Genomic DNA, 15,902 nt, shown 5'->3' with positions numbered 1-15,902 from the left:
ATTTTAATAAATATTTTTAATATATACAGGGTGGGCCACCAGTAACGCCTCGGTCGCTAGTGACCAAACGGCAAATGTTACAGAAACCTGTTTAGGTGGGTATGTGTAGGTTGATTACGGCTACATTTTAAAAATATTTTGAGATATACAGGGTGTCCAGGAAAAGCGTACCATATCAAAGTTATGTTTTTTTAAATGGAACACCCTGTATTTTACTAAAGTAAAATCTTTCACAAACTGTAAGTCCTAGGTATGCAGAACCTTTAATAAAGTTCACCTATTTTTTTACGCTGCTTTCAAAAATGCAGTAAAATACAGGGTGTTCCATTTAAAAAAAACATAACTTTGATATGGTACGCTTTTCCTGGACACCCTGTAAATCTCAAAATATTTTTAAAATGTAGCCGTAATCAACCTACACATACCCACCTAAACAAGTTTCTGTAACATTTGCCGTTTGGTCACTAGCGACCGAGGCGTTACTGGTGGCCCACCCTATGTAAATATTTTAATCTACTTGTTACCTAACACTTGCTAACGCCACGTGGACACGACCGTTCTCGTCAAAAGCTGGAAAAAGATTGGTATATAAAGGTGGTATATAATTTGTTCTTTGACTGTAGACAGTTGACATTTAGTTGAATGCATACATCTAGTAAGGTAATAATCAGACAAGGGGAAAAATTATTCATACTTTACGATTCATAATACATTTAACCATATCTCAGTTGTAGTTTCATTTATTTGTACTAAGTTATCAGTTAAATTGTAATTTGTTAGTGTTTGTATAAATATATAAATAACTTCATTTATATTCCTGGGCGCAAATGCGGCCTGCTTAATAATAATAATAATATGCCGCCTCCTCTCCCGCACAAGTCTCCGACTTCTGGGCTAATTCTCGTAGTTAGAATGAGGGGTAGAGATGTTATTATATTATTATTATATACTATTGATGAAGTGTTGTTTTATTTTATCCATGATTCATTTCTTATACGTCAGAAGCTTGCTTTGTATCAACTCTGTATTTTTTCCATACATAAGTATATCTTTTTAACACCTAACAGTAATTACCGTAAAATAATAATTCAAAATCACATTAGGTATAATTTTAGAATCGAATCAATTTTCTCGACTCCGTAACTGCCTTCAGGTTTCAAGTATACTATGATTGAAGTGAGACTTTCTCTAGGTCCGAAGCCAACGAGAAACTGAATGTAATGTTGTAAAAGATTTTGGAGTTTCGAGAAGTAGGGTATTTTTGGTATCCATCAAGAGCTGCGGGGTTGCAGGACTGATTTTGTCTTCGTATGTCCAAGATATGACTATGGTATTGGTTTTTCTATATTTACTCGAAGCTGAAGGATTGAAAGGGTTGTCTTTAAATCTCCAAAGTATGTAATGAGCTCTATGAATATGACGTTGACTCTTCAGAATTGTCCCCAAGAAGAAACTTATTGAATGCACCTATTAGAGGTGATCCTTTAGCAATTTAAAAAAGAAACTGGAGGGTGATAAAACATTTCCCATCGCAGATTCGGTTTTTGAGGGGCTCAAATCCAAATATATAGGATAGCACAGGTTTTATCCGTGGGACATACCTACCACTTTTTTATGTGCCCGTATTATTGAAATTACTTACGGTGAAAAAATAACAACAATAACTGTAATTTAAAATCTCATATGGAGCGTATCAAGTGTGATATTTTGATTCATTCAAGAAATATAGATTTTTTTTATTTTTGCCCCTTTTTGTGATGTGGAATAATTATTTTATTTTAGAGAATTTAAAATTTTTTTAAAACAATTTTTTTTAGGCATTTAGATTTAGATTTAGGATGTTTTTTTTAAATTTCCAAATCGTCAATTATTAAAAAAAAACAAGTATTATCCTGTCAGGGTATCTGTAGATATTAAATTGCGAATTGTTACTGTATTTTACAAACCTATTATAGATTGAAAGATCTGGAGTCCAGATGTCATAAGTCTCCAAATAAATTGAAGATATATTATCATAATCGTCAGGGTTCCATACTAGATGTTGATCAATCCAATACTAGAAGAATATGAATTATTTCGTGATATTTGCTAATAAAATCAGTATTTACCACTTTCATCCATGCATCTAGACTCAGAGTACTATAGATTACGTCCTAAAATTAAAATGACATACGGGCACTATAAACCAGTCTTTCAAACGTACTCATGTACTTACATATGTGAAATATTTAAGAATTAATTTGAAATATACAGCTGTGGCATTTTGATGATTCGATACGGGCCTAATATAAGCATCATAGTCACATAATATAGCAGTTTTTAGTTTTCCATATGTAGTGGATAAACTGCTGGTGGGGCAGTCACTTAGTAGTTCTTCTGAGTGAGCTGAAATATTTGTCATAAAAAATCGAATTATCAATTAAATACATCAGAAACAATTTAAGTAACTAAGTTTAAATAAGTTAATAATTAACTTAAAAAAGAAAAGGGAAGTACAGAAAACCGTATAATTTCAGTACACCCCAACCTACAGAGTACAGGTATGTACTAAATGAAAATATTTCCATCTTTGGGACTGCTAGAGTACAATTAAGTAAAACATGGAAAATTTTCTGAACAGACAAAGAAAATATAAGATATATATATATATTTAAGAAACAAAATAGGTGTTCTTGACGATTGAAGTGAAACAATTTTTTACAATATGTTCAAAATTTCGGGGTAAAATGCTAGAAGAGACCAATGAAAACTTAAATTATTATTTAACAAAGTCAAAGATCTGGTGCGTGCAAATCGCCGATTAACTGTTAGAGAAATTGCAGAAGAGGTTAGCATCTCAAATGGGTCATGCTATGAAATTTTCAGTGAAAAATTGAACATGCATCGAGTTGCAGCAAAATTTGTTCCGTTTGTTGACCGAACAACAGAAAGAAAATCGTATGGATGTTTGTCAACAACTCCTTGAAAAATTCAATGACGAATGACGATGAAACATTCATTCAAATAATCATAACGGGAGACGAAAGTTGGGTTTACGGTTATGACATTGAAACAACAGTTCAATCATCACAATGGATTGACAAAGGATCTCCACGCCCCAAGGAAGCATGTCAGTCTCGATTCAATGTCAAAATGATATTCACTGTTTTTTTCGACTTTTAATGGAATTGGAAGTTTATTATGATATCTTCTCAAAGATTCCAAAAAAAAGACAAATAAACAAGGTGTGCCATTAAACAAAAGAAAAGTTTGGTTTATGCAACAGCCTATATTTGTTTTATAGATTATTTTAAAATCGCAAGAAAGTTTCCTAAAACCTGGTACATAAATTTGTCTTTAATGCAAAATTTTTAATAATCTACCATATCAATGATATTTCAAATTTACATACGTACAGTAGGTAATACAAATACGTAAAATCGCTAACTCAAAATGAAGTTCTGTGGTCACAAAATTTTCATAATTTTTCTGTTGACAAGTGACATGTCAAAAATAATACAAAGAAGCAAAAGTAGTTAAAAAAATAACGAACCTTTACATTAAATAGACGGATGTCATCTTAAATATATTGCAATTTAATGCAAATTATAACTAGGTATTCAAAAATGAAGCCAATTTTTCCTCCACTGGAAAACTATACTCAACAAGATTCTCATCCTTTATTATTCGAGTTGTCAGTACAGGACGAAAATATACTCAGGGCATACTGGATACAAAGGTGCAAAAGGTGCAAATTGTGAATATTGTATATTTTCGATTAATTAGAATTAAAATGTGTGATGCGCAATAAGCAATATTTTATTAGGCCTTGTTTTCCTTAACATCTCTTTGTTATGTTAGGATTATTTAGAAATAAATAGAATAAAGATTCGATTTAGTTAGAGAAATAAGGGTACAAGAAAACGATCAAAACTTTAAAATGAAATATTTTTTCTAAATAACGCCTGAAAAATCTATTTTTAACTTTAATTTAATTTTTCATATTTAAGTGTTAAATAATGTAGACACCTATAATAGGTGCCTGAAATATTATATCACAATAAAATATATTCTATATTAACTTTTTTTTGTTTTGGATGCACCAATAGAACTGCAATATAAGAGCAATGGTAAATTCCAAATTCGATTATTTTATCACGGTTTCAGATATATTGAACAATTTTTAGGTGCTATCCTTTAAATGGTTATAACCTCTGAGCAGGTATTTATCCACTCATATTCATAGAAACTTTTTCCTTAATTTTTACTGTAGAAGGATGTGTTGTCTACTTGGCACCCGAACCAAATTTTAAAAAATCGATCCGTACGGTTCCTTGCCACATCAAAAAGATTATGTGTTTAGGTTTTATTTTGCGAATATGTTTCATGGTAGATCTTTACATAAATCCAATTTCCATTAAAATACTGAATACTTATATAATTTTCGAATTAATAAATTTTGTTGAAGTTTAGTATTAAATCAAAAAAAGTAAATGCCACAAATATTGTAATAACAATTGCAATTATTAATAACAGTTTCAAGAAATGTCAAGAAGCCTAAACTGACGATATTGTAACCAGCCCGAAAATTGTTCAACCATTGACAACTACTATGCAAGTTTGTAAACCAGGCTAGTTTTAAAAATAATTATAAAAGTTATGTATGATGGCGCCAGGTCATATCTTAAACTGCGAAAATATGTTGATAGAATTATCTTTCTAGGCCTTCTATTATCCCAATAAAATAAAAAAGGTCAATAAACTTCAAAATTATAATGGAAGTTATAGTTAACTATCATCAATAAATCAATAAATTATTTTCATTAAAAAAAGAATACAAATACATATTATTTTCTAGAAAATACAAATGAAATTCCGTCAAATGAAAAATTTTTATTAATTGTTTTAATAAATGTGCTTAACAAAATTGATAGTTATTAATTTTTGGACCATACAACACATTTTTAATTACTTCCATGAGTAGTCAACAAAGTTGTTTCTATATTTCTTTTTATTTTTATGTAATAAAATTGCAATAAGCACTAATTAATAATATTAAAATATTCTACTTACCTATATAAATTATAAGTAAAGAAAATATGTATCTTGTAACACAGCACATGGTTTCAACTACAACTGATCACTTAATGGTAAATGAACTTATGTATCAGGTAATTTGATACGTCAATGATTAACACCCTAATGCCCCATTTCGATAAGCCATATTTATAATGGCTCTATTCTATTCATTAAAAAACAGCGGCAAACAATATAATAATACAAATATTAAATCTAAGCTTCACATAGAACTTCCAACACAACAGTAATTTTACACTTAGTCATTTTAGTACATTTGGAGGTAAACTGAAAAACTAGATCAAGTAAACAAAAAAAATATTTTAAGTAATTTTTAAAAATTAAAATAATGGGCGCCAGTTCCACATACGCCGCTGCTAATGGGCGGTTGTGGAGGGTGCAAGGGGCGTACCTAATGACAAGTTTTATTTTACATCTCTCATTTGTTAAGATTCTTCATCAAAGAATCGTAGATGGAAACCTCCCATAATATTGTAATAGTTTTTAAATATCTTCTGAATAGTGCATCTTATGAGTTCAAGAGCCATAAAATCTAATTGAATCTAAATTGAATATGATTCCTTTTTTAATAGATGAAATCTCTCAAACTCACGTACACAGGTGGCTGTTCCTAAGACTAGACATACAGAGCATTTCAATTACAACTTCACACCTGAAAAATATCGGAATTTGGTTTGGATATGACAATAAAATCATCAAGAATAGGACAAACTATCAATGAATGAAAGAATGTTATTTTGTTGTGTTCAAATTGGTTTCCCTCCGCTTCCATACAATAATAAAATCATTGTTCTACTTCCGAACGAACATTTCGAAGCATTTTGGGGCGTTATAATCGACTAAAAATGCCTATGTGAAACAAATAGAGAAAATAATTAAAATTGTTAAAATTAACAATTTTTTAATGTATATTCAAAATACCAGAACATCTATTACTTATTGTTATTACTGATATTTGACATCAAATGAATAAAGTACTGCTCTGTTTTGCTCATACAAATAGCATAATATACAGGGTATCCGGAAATTCCGTTGATATACAGGGTGGTCCGAATTTTATGCAGGAAACTTCGAGGACAAATAGATCGCTTTAAAATAATAGGAGTTTGCCTTATAAACATAGGTCTGGAACGGTCTCGTCTTAGAGATACAGGGTGTTGAAGTTGTTAAAAAAAATAATTTCTTATTTGTGTCTCCGGAATCTATTAACCGATCTCAATAAAATTTGGTACATATAATGTATGATAGTAGACCTTGTATTTCCTAAAATATGATCCCTAAAGGTTCAACCAGTGGTGTACAACTGGACAGGGGTCACCTCCCTTTTTATAAAAAAAAACCAACGCCATTGTATTTTTTACAAGTTATTGTAACGGATTTATATTCTAATGCACTAACTATGTAAAAAAGGTAACTTGAATTTTTTCCCTAAGATTCACCATTTTCAAGTTATTCATACCAATACCCCTTGTGGTAGACACTTCAAACCACAACGTTACAAGCATATTTATGTTTATGCTTAAAAGTAAGTGTAATTTATAAGCACATCAACAACATTCTTTCCATATCACCTGTGAGGTAGTGTTCCTGGTGTATTTTAGTTTTCCCTGGAGGCCTAATCTTTACAAACAAGAATAATTTATCAAAATAATAATAAAAATACATTTACCAAGCAGCAACAACTAAACAAGAAACCAAATTAACGTTACGTATTTACAGCAATTGTTCAAAATGCGAATCACCCACATCCATACATTTCTGACATTTTCTGTTAATGGAACTAATTGAAGCTAACATGTGATGGTTTTCTTTTAATTCATTACACCCGCGTTCTATTCGCTACAGTAGTTGTAGTCTAGTATCTACTGGAGTAAACTTTACTTTTCAGATAGGTAATCCCAAACATGGAAATCCAGGGGGTTTAGATCTGGCGATCTGGCTGGTCGAGACACTGGATCCTGTTCAACATTATGGTTGACATTGGTATTTGGTCTTCTGCCTATCCATCACCCCATATAATTTTCATTAAGCCATTCTTGTATTATTCTCCTCAAGGAGCACCATCCATTTGTATCCAGTATTTTGTTGTATATTTAATGGAACATACTCTAATAATTCAAATAGATGGTTTATAAATGGCTGGGAATTCAAATGGAGTGGCAAGAAGAAAAGTCCACATACTTTATTGTGAATTATTCCGAGCCATACTTTCACAGAAAATTCGTTTTGAAAAGATTTTGTCCGAATTTCATGAGGATTTTCTTGTGACCAAATATGCAAATTGTGAAAATTCACTACCCCTCGCTTTGTGAACGCAGCCTCATCGGTCCAAAGTATTTCTAGTAAGAATTCTGATAAAAATTCAGGCGTGTCTCTGCAGCTCCCGGAAGTAAATTTTGCACAGGTACGGATTTCTGCCATCCTTATGTAGAACTTTTCAAATTTTCGATTTACTCACCCCAACTTGCCGAGACGTTCTTCGTGTACTCAGCCAAACATCGTCGTCAAATACTCTTAAAATGTAATTTCTGTGCCTTTTATTACTCCGTCGTGATTTTCCAAATATCGTTTTAATCCAAAAAGATGAAAGCAACGAGTGTAAAGAATTTTGTTGATATGCTTACAAATTGCACTTACTTTTAAGCATAAACATAAATATTCTTATAATATTATGGTTAGAAGTGTCTGCTACAAGGGGGTTGTGTTGGTATGAATAACTCGAGAACGGTGAACTTTAGGGAAAAAATTCAAGATACCTTTTTTACGTATTTTGTGCAATAGAATATAAATCCTTCACAATAGCGTGTAAAAAAATACAGTGGCGTAGGTTTTTTTTATAAAAAAGGGGATGACCCTGTCCAGTTGTACACCACTGGTTGTATCTTTAGAGCTCATATTTTAGGAAATATAAGGCCTACTATCATACATTATATGTACTAAATTTTATTGAAATCGGTTAATAGATTCCGGAGATATAAGCAAAAAACTTCAACACTCTGTATCTCTAAAACGAGGCAGTTCCAGACCTATGTTTATCAGGCAAACACCTACTATTTTAAAGTGATCTATCTACCCTCGAAGTTTCCTGCATAAAATTCGGACCACCCTGTATATTCAGAAGGGCGAATTCAATCATCTAGTTCAACTTCATTATACTTAAATACGTTTGATACCTACCCAGATAGTGAAAAATGAAAATAAATCGCCCAGTCATCCAAAATATATCCCTTATAATATTCAAACATCCTCAATGGACATACGGTGGGACATAAGAAGGATGTCCTGATTTGAAACAAGATATCTCTCGAACATCCGTCCTATGGCTAGACATACTCAGAACCATACATAAGAGGGATGTCCCTCTGGATATCCTAGGATATCTTTAGAACAGGTGTGCCCTATTTTGGACAATATATTTCCGATTCATCTTAAAAATCTTACTTTTTGGTATTGTATAAGTCTATTTTTCATACATTTCACTTACTCATTCTGATTCCCCATAAATTTTCTCTGGCTGCGTCACTAGTATAAAAAGCAAGATTTTGTTGGTATCAGTTAGATTTGGTCGGTGATCACGCAAAGTGACATAAGCACCAAAAGAGCTATTTAAGTAATTTCTCAGGAAAACAATATATGTACAATAAAGTAGTCATTACAAGCGACTTTTTTTAAGATATGCATGCTGGATATAGTAGAACTAAATATACACCAATATACAGAGTCGGAAAGTCCCCATGGTTCATCGGCCGTTACGTGAGAGCGATAAAGAAAGTCATAGAAATCCGTGCGATAGGGAAAGATGGCTATAATGAAGACGTCTAATAGTCACCGCCCATTTCGCCCTTCCACAAACAAGATCCACTTCTTATTAGGGAAGTGGAGTTGAATCGAAATCGATATTTTTGTATTTTTGAATGAATAAAAAACAATTTAATTATTTGCATGATTTTTTTTTCAAACACGACGTAGGTATGTATCAGAGCGTGTAGGGTTGATGGATTTGGTGTTGAGTGGATTGGTATCCAACGCCGATTATAATGCGCGTTTTAAAATTTAAATAGACCAAATTTATAAAAGTGATTATTAAGGCTGTCAGAACTGAGCCGCAGGCATAGACGCGTACGCATTATTTATTAGAGAGCAACAAATTAAATTGTCTACAATACACCACCACAAACATCAACGGATAGGAATTAATTACGCGACATCCGCAAGATAACGAAGATAACAATATACCAACGTGATGTGAACGTGAAATGCACTTTAAGGCAGCGGCTCGCGCATGTCTCGCTTGACCCACTTGGTACGCCATTGAATTGCGGCTTTCTCTGACAGCCTTAGTGATTACCATCGCCATTGCAATCGTGAATTGAATACCTATACCCCTACCTCAAGTCATTGTTGGAGAAGATGCATTTTCTTTAAAACCGTATTTGCTTTGCTCGTACAGTCAAAAACACACTTAATGGAGATGAAACAAAGAAAATAATTATGTAATTACAGATTATCTGGAGCAAGACAGGTATCGGAACACTTTTCCGGAACTTTAGCTGCAAGACGGTCTTTACAAACTTTTTTGAAGTTCAACATGTAATGGTAGATTCAATAGTAATGGCATGCTATTGTCTACATATGCAATTTAAAAAAGGGTGGTAAGTACTAATTAAGATTTGTAAATTGTTAATATTTGAGAGCTTTTTTATAAATTATAACAACTTGACTGAAATAATTTTCAATTCTTTTCCTATTTCTTGCATTTTTCTTTACATGTTTAATTTTCATTTCACACTCGTAGGTATCTATTATATAAAATAGACTGTCACGGGGGCAGAAGGTACATGCACCAACACGTTCCTGATATACATCCGAGAATTTGGTATCGCCATTGCCACATGTGAGTTGCCATGGGCCAGAAGTGTACCTGACACCAAACACATAAAATTATGGAAAAATATTTGTACACACTTTTGTCGCAAGGAGTGAGGTGGCGTGTTGCTAGTAGGCTTGCCAGATATCCGGGTTTGACCCGGAGTCTTCGGATTTTGATGGTTCATCTTCGGGCTGTTTTTTTTGTTTTGTTTTCTTTTTTTGTAGACATCAATTATACAACGCCCTACCCCCGAATTCCATTTCCCCGGGTCACAAAGTATATATTTCCTAATTGTGTCCTTTTTTTTTAGACATCGATTTGTCCGATTGCAATTGCAGAACCTTTTTTTTAGGCGTCAATTATACAAACGGGTCATGTCTCCGGGTTTGTCATGAAATAGATCTGGTAACCCTAGTTGCTAGTGGTTTCATTTAAACACGCTTTTCATGGTTATTTATTTCTACAATTACCATTACCATCTAAAACACAGCATAAGACTTAAAATATTGTTGAACACGATGTGGACGAGCATTTTTCTGTTATCGTTTACCGCAAGCAACTGATATTAAATTGAGTTGAGACCGAGGAAGAAGAGATTTTTTGTTTAACAAAAAAAACTGTTCTCTAGGTTAACATTATAAATACTGCAATTGGTTAAGAAATTGGTATCTAAAGTAAATTAAGGTCAAAATATTAGGCCTAAACCTCTATACTCTATCCATATTTTATGTTATGAATTTATTGTTATTATATTTGTAAATTGAAAAGGAAGCGTAAAAGGTAAAACTATATGAATTTGTGTTTTAAAAACAAATGTTAATAATAAGCATTTTTTCTATCTATACGAAATTTTAAACAAGCACGTACCAAGTTGTCCTTTGGTCAGCAAGTACAGATTGAAATATTCAGTTGGTGCCAAGAACGCCTTTATATCAAATTTCACGTAATCTGTTTAATATTTTTCCACTGAAGGCATATAAATTATAGCCAGTAAATAATTGATACCAACTCCATGTCACCATAATAAATAATAATCTACTACAAATTATTAAAACCTAAAATAATAATAAACTTGTCAAGTATTATCATTTCTTATTCCACATTATACCGTTTTTTTTTTCTACATTAATGTAGATATAATTTCTAGGTATCATATCATGCAAGTTTCAAAATTAAAATATAACTGGAAAAAATTTTAAAAAGTTATTTTCTAACGTAGAAGTGTCCCAAACTAACCAATATGAAAGTTATCTAGGCTTCATACCAAATTCAGAATTAGTATAATTTCCGAGAGCATTATATTTTCATTTGGATATATTTATACATTTTTCTTACAACAAAACACCGTTTAATTTTTCCTGTATTTCTAATTCTACTGGGTATTTCGGAAATAACAGGCCAAATTTTAAATACGAATTAAAGTGATTAAAATAAGGTCAATTAATCTTGCAATACGTACATCATATACCTAACATAACTGAAGCAGATGTTATTTATTTGTATTAAATGAACCTAATACTATATACAAGATTATTTTGATACATTTTTTGTATAAAATGCAGTGAAATATATTAAAAACATTGGGTGATTATTGTAGATCAATGGAAATGACTAAAAGTTCCAATAACCCTGTCTTCTTAAACACGCTGTTTAGATGACCTTTAAAGATGCAATTATAAAGGTAGTTTTTACATCTCTTTTTTTGGGAAGAAAACATAATAAAAATAATGAAAAAAACCAGCCCAAGAAGGCCAAGAAGTAATATAAATACATAAACTATTTATTTTCCTAATAAATTTACAAATTGTGCGGGTAACCTTAATCTCAAATATTATTTACATACATTTTTTACAGGGCAAGTTTGTTTTTAAGAATACAACCAATTTCTTTTCTGAATAAGTTTCTGAAGTAACCGAAACTAAACAGAAAACAAAACAAATCTTATAAAATTGTTCAAATTGATCTCTTTCTGGGTCAATGAATGCCCTCAATCTCTCCAAAAATTAAATCCAGCCTGTTGAAAAATTAATTGATTATTTCTGATCAAATTAAATGCATTTACAATTTACATTCTTAGTTAATCTTCTTTATCAACAGGGATTGCATAAACTAGACATTTTGTGTATTCCCATTGACAAAAAACAACAGTATTCAAGTCAGGTGACTGCAACGGTGCATTATCTCCTCTTCCTATCCATCAGAAAAATTCATTTGGAAATATTCTCACACATGAGCACTAAAATATGCAGGTACTCCTGAAGACAGTTTTCTAACAAGACAGATAGAATGGAGCCAGCAAATAGTCACAATATCAGCCTTAGAAACATTTCTGGTTATGGCTGTCAATGATGGCATGCGGATTTTTGTAAACCATGCCTGCCCCATAAAATTGGCCTTGTCAATACATACTATAGTAGTGATGGGACTACTCGAATGAAAATTATCAATTATATCGATTATGAAAATCTCTCGAGATATCTCGAGTGATCATATAGATTCATTCGATTATTAGAGACGAATAACAGTGGCCACAGCGTTATTAACGTCAATCGTCACTCGACATCACCGAATAACGCAAACTCACTGCTCGAGCGAGAGCGCAAGTGTTTCGATTAAAAGCAGAAAATGGGTATTTTAGATAGGTAATAAGTTTTGTACTTGGAGTTAATACGGATTATTAAAAGAAAACTTGAAGAGTAATTAAAATTCCTTGTTGTAAGCTCCTGTTTACTGACGTAATCCTTAGAGAAGAAAATTGTTAAAATCGTGTTTTTTTCGAACAAAAAATCGTTAATATCTCGAAAATGGTAGATTTTAGAGAAAAGTTGCATATGAACTTTTTTGTTCAGGATACCCCAAAAAGCCTATAAAAATGTATTTCGAGCGAAAAAATCGAAAATTACGAATTTGTTTAAAAAAATTGTTTAAACAATTTTTGACCATTAGTAACGTCTGGCAATATGCGGATATGATTCAAGAGTCATTTTTTTAGTAAGATTATGAAAAAAAATCTAATGAGAATCATATTCCTAGCGGGAGCAACGATACAGCCTGATGGACTAATACTTATACATATTATAAAACATACCTACAATACAGGGTTAGAACTATTTAAAGGGAGACTACAGGGATATCGGAAACCGTTAGTCATACAGGGTGGCACAAATTACAAAAAAGTTGCACAATTATGGGGTGAGTGTTTTGGTGAAAACAAATCCAAAATATCTTCGATAGTTTCTGAGATATCTCGAAAAAAGTGAAAATGTCGATTTTCTATTTTTCGTTATAACTCATTTGTATTTTAAGATAGCCTCACGAAATTTTGTATCTAGGCATTATCCAACATGGCGATTTTAATGGTGAGTTCAGATTTTTTCTTATATAGTTCTACCCCTGTATAATATACAAAAAAATATAATAACATAATATATAGTATTAAAAATATAATCATTACAGATTTCTCCATTATTATAAGTTTATTTTTTGAATGTTCCTAAAATTTTGGTTTATAACGTATAATAAATTCTTAACCTTAAATATAACTTATATTAGTACAAATTCTTTCGGAAAAGAATGACTAAAAGGTAGTCTTTTAATTAATTCAAGAAATGTGCTACAAATGTTATTTTATGTGGATAATTGTTCAAAATTATCTTGAAATATCTTATCAGTGTTATAAATGAGCTCAACAAAGTTATCGTTTGGCATTTGCAATTGTCCAAATAAGGTATCTTCATTTTCATTATTATATAAAATAAAAATAAATCAACGAAATTATACCCACGCCTATTAGTCCAATTAACTAAGCCTTTAAATCGAAATTTTGTCAACTTGGCTGAATTTTTGATATGAGTTAGTTTAAGGTTTATTATAACAATAAGTGAGAGTAATTTTTTGTTCAACCCCCGGCCAAGGGTGGAAAAAGATAAAACAAAGGGCTTTTTCAAGATAACTCACAAAGGGTAAGAGCTAGAAAAAAAAGTTCTACAATTCTACATAAAAATGGTCTCTTAGCTTTTTCTTGTACTATTAAAATTAACAGAGTTAGGGAGGCTAGAAGTTAAGGGAAGATTTCAGAAATTTAATTTTGTTAAATCATTAAAATTAACGATTAAAAATTTGATTTTTTGTTATAACTTTCTTATTAAAAATTAAAAAATATATCTATTTCTCTGAAAAGAAAAGTTACATATTTTAGAGCAGATTGAAAAAAAAATTACAAAATTCAATCATTTTTCTGTTTGTTATGATTTTTTTTAAATTTCTGAAATCTTCCCTTAACTTCTAGCCTCCCTAACTCTGTTAATTGTAATAGTACAAGAAAAAGTTAAGAGGCCATTTTTATGTAGAATTGTCTGCTTTACAACTTTCATGAAAAACTTTTTTTTCTAGCTCTTACCCTTTTTGAGTTATCTTGAAAAAGCACTTTGTTTTATCTTTTTCCACCCTTGGCCGGGGGTTGAACAAAAAATTACTCTCACTTATTGTTATAATATACCTTAAACTAACTCATATCAAAAATTCAGCCAAGTTGGCAAAATTTCGATTTAAAGGCTTAGTTAATTGGACTATATGATTGCAATTATTACTACCCGTTGTCGTTACTCGCCTGAACGAACGCCAAAGCCGTCTTTTTCGCTGGAAGGCGGGGCATAAACGCTGCGCGACGGAATCGACGCTAACCGTTCCTGCCAAGTCAGTTGAAGAGCTGTATAAGCTGTGACAAAACCTCCAGATAAGACGGCCGAGAGGATGGATGAGACAATCGAATATCACCGCATAAAAAAGATGTGCAGTAATTTTATGAGTGGCATCGCACGGTTTTGAAGGGCGGTTTAGAAAGGAGCTTTATTTAGCGAGGATAGGAATTCATATGAATTAAAATAATACAAAAATTATGTTTTCTATGTAATAATTTTTTTTTCAAAAACCCTAACAATGGATCCTTTAGGCGGCGACTACATTTAAACACTTGCTGCTGAACCACTCAACTGACAACGAAGAAATGCCGCAATCCGCGAGTCATTCATTTACCTAGCGTCAACATGTTTCGCATATAATTTGGGATAGGTCGGATATTTTCGAAGTGGATTTTCGATTATATATCATTCGATTATAAAATTAATTCGAACGGTAACCTCTCGATTATTTAATTCATTCGATTATTCCCATCACTATTAAAGAGAGTAAATAAATTCCTGATTTTGTTGATGGTGGCTGACCATTATTTAGTGGAATTCTAGGTATCAAGGCTTCTAAAAGAGCATTTTCAGTTATTAAACGTTGTATATTTTGGACATGGTCAAGTAGATATTTGATATTCTGGAAAACCGCAATTCGTTAGATGCTTATTTTAACACTTTATTTTTCTTTCGAAAATTCTCAAGATTACTTGATCTTCAGTGAGTGCTCTTCTAGCGATTCTACCACAACGTATGTAATGGGTTATGACTACCAGTTTCAATAATAATATGAATTGGTAGTTTTTCAATTTATCTATCAATTGAACAACTAAGAGGATGACAGTATGTACCAGATTCGGTCGCTGACGCAGTAACTTGGCATTGAAATATTTGAAAAACTTGTTCCCATATTTATTTTGCCATACCCAATACCCATATAAAGGTCTGGTCGAACTAAACGTGGAGGTGGTAGAAATGTATACGCCCAATTGAAGAATGCGAGCGCGGGCAAAAGAAACACAAATACAGTTGCATTGGGCCACTGGGCAATAAATCTCAGCCGTTGACAAGTGGTTGCCAAATTACCCAGCAGTGCAGTGCAGCAATGCGGAATTTGGTATGATTCAGGTAATTTTAATTTAGTATAGGCACCTTCTATTAATCATTGATATTACAATTGCGAAAGGGAGAAAAAATATTATTATAACATGGCATTTTGGAAACTTTTTGAAACTAACAAATCGAAATTTGCCGTCAATATATTAAAATTGTTT

The 15,902-nt window shown here is 31.9% G+C and overlaps 1 protein-coding gene across 1 annotated transcript in view; it reads right to left on the bottom strand.

Annotated features, from left to right (window-relative positions):
• The window catches only part of LOC108904188 (neuronal acetylcholine receptor subunit alpha-5-like), a 31,276-nt gene extending 26,136 nt beyond the window's left edge, over positions 1-5,140 (bottom strand). The window contains exons 1-4 of the mRNA XM_018706639.1: positions 5,053-5,140; positions 2,216-2,385; positions 2,109-2,153; positions 1,947-2,056 (exon numbers count right to left, since the gene is read on the bottom strand). Coding sequence (XP_018562155.1) covers positions 1,947-2,056; positions 2,109-2,153; positions 2,216-2,385; positions 5,053-5,101 — 374 coding nt within the window. The 5' untranslated portion in view covers positions 5,102-5,140. The remainder of the gene's footprint in view (positions 1-1,946; positions 2,057-2,108; positions 2,154-2,215; positions 2,386-5,052) is intronic.
• Between the last annotated feature and the right edge of the window lie 10,762 nt (positions 5,141-15,902).

This window comes from Anoplophora glabripennis, unplaced genomic scaffold (genome assembly GCF_000390285.2).
Source record: "Anoplophora glabripennis isolate ALB-LARVAE unplaced genomic scaffold, Agla_2.0 scaffold130, whole genome shotgun sequence".
Taxonomy (NCBI): domain Eukaryota; kingdom Metazoa; phylum Arthropoda; class Insecta; order Coleoptera; family Cerambycidae; genus Anoplophora; species Anoplophora glabripennis.
The sequence above is the reverse complement of the archived record's forward strand: the minus strand, read 5'-3'. Positions and strand labels throughout refer to the sequence as shown.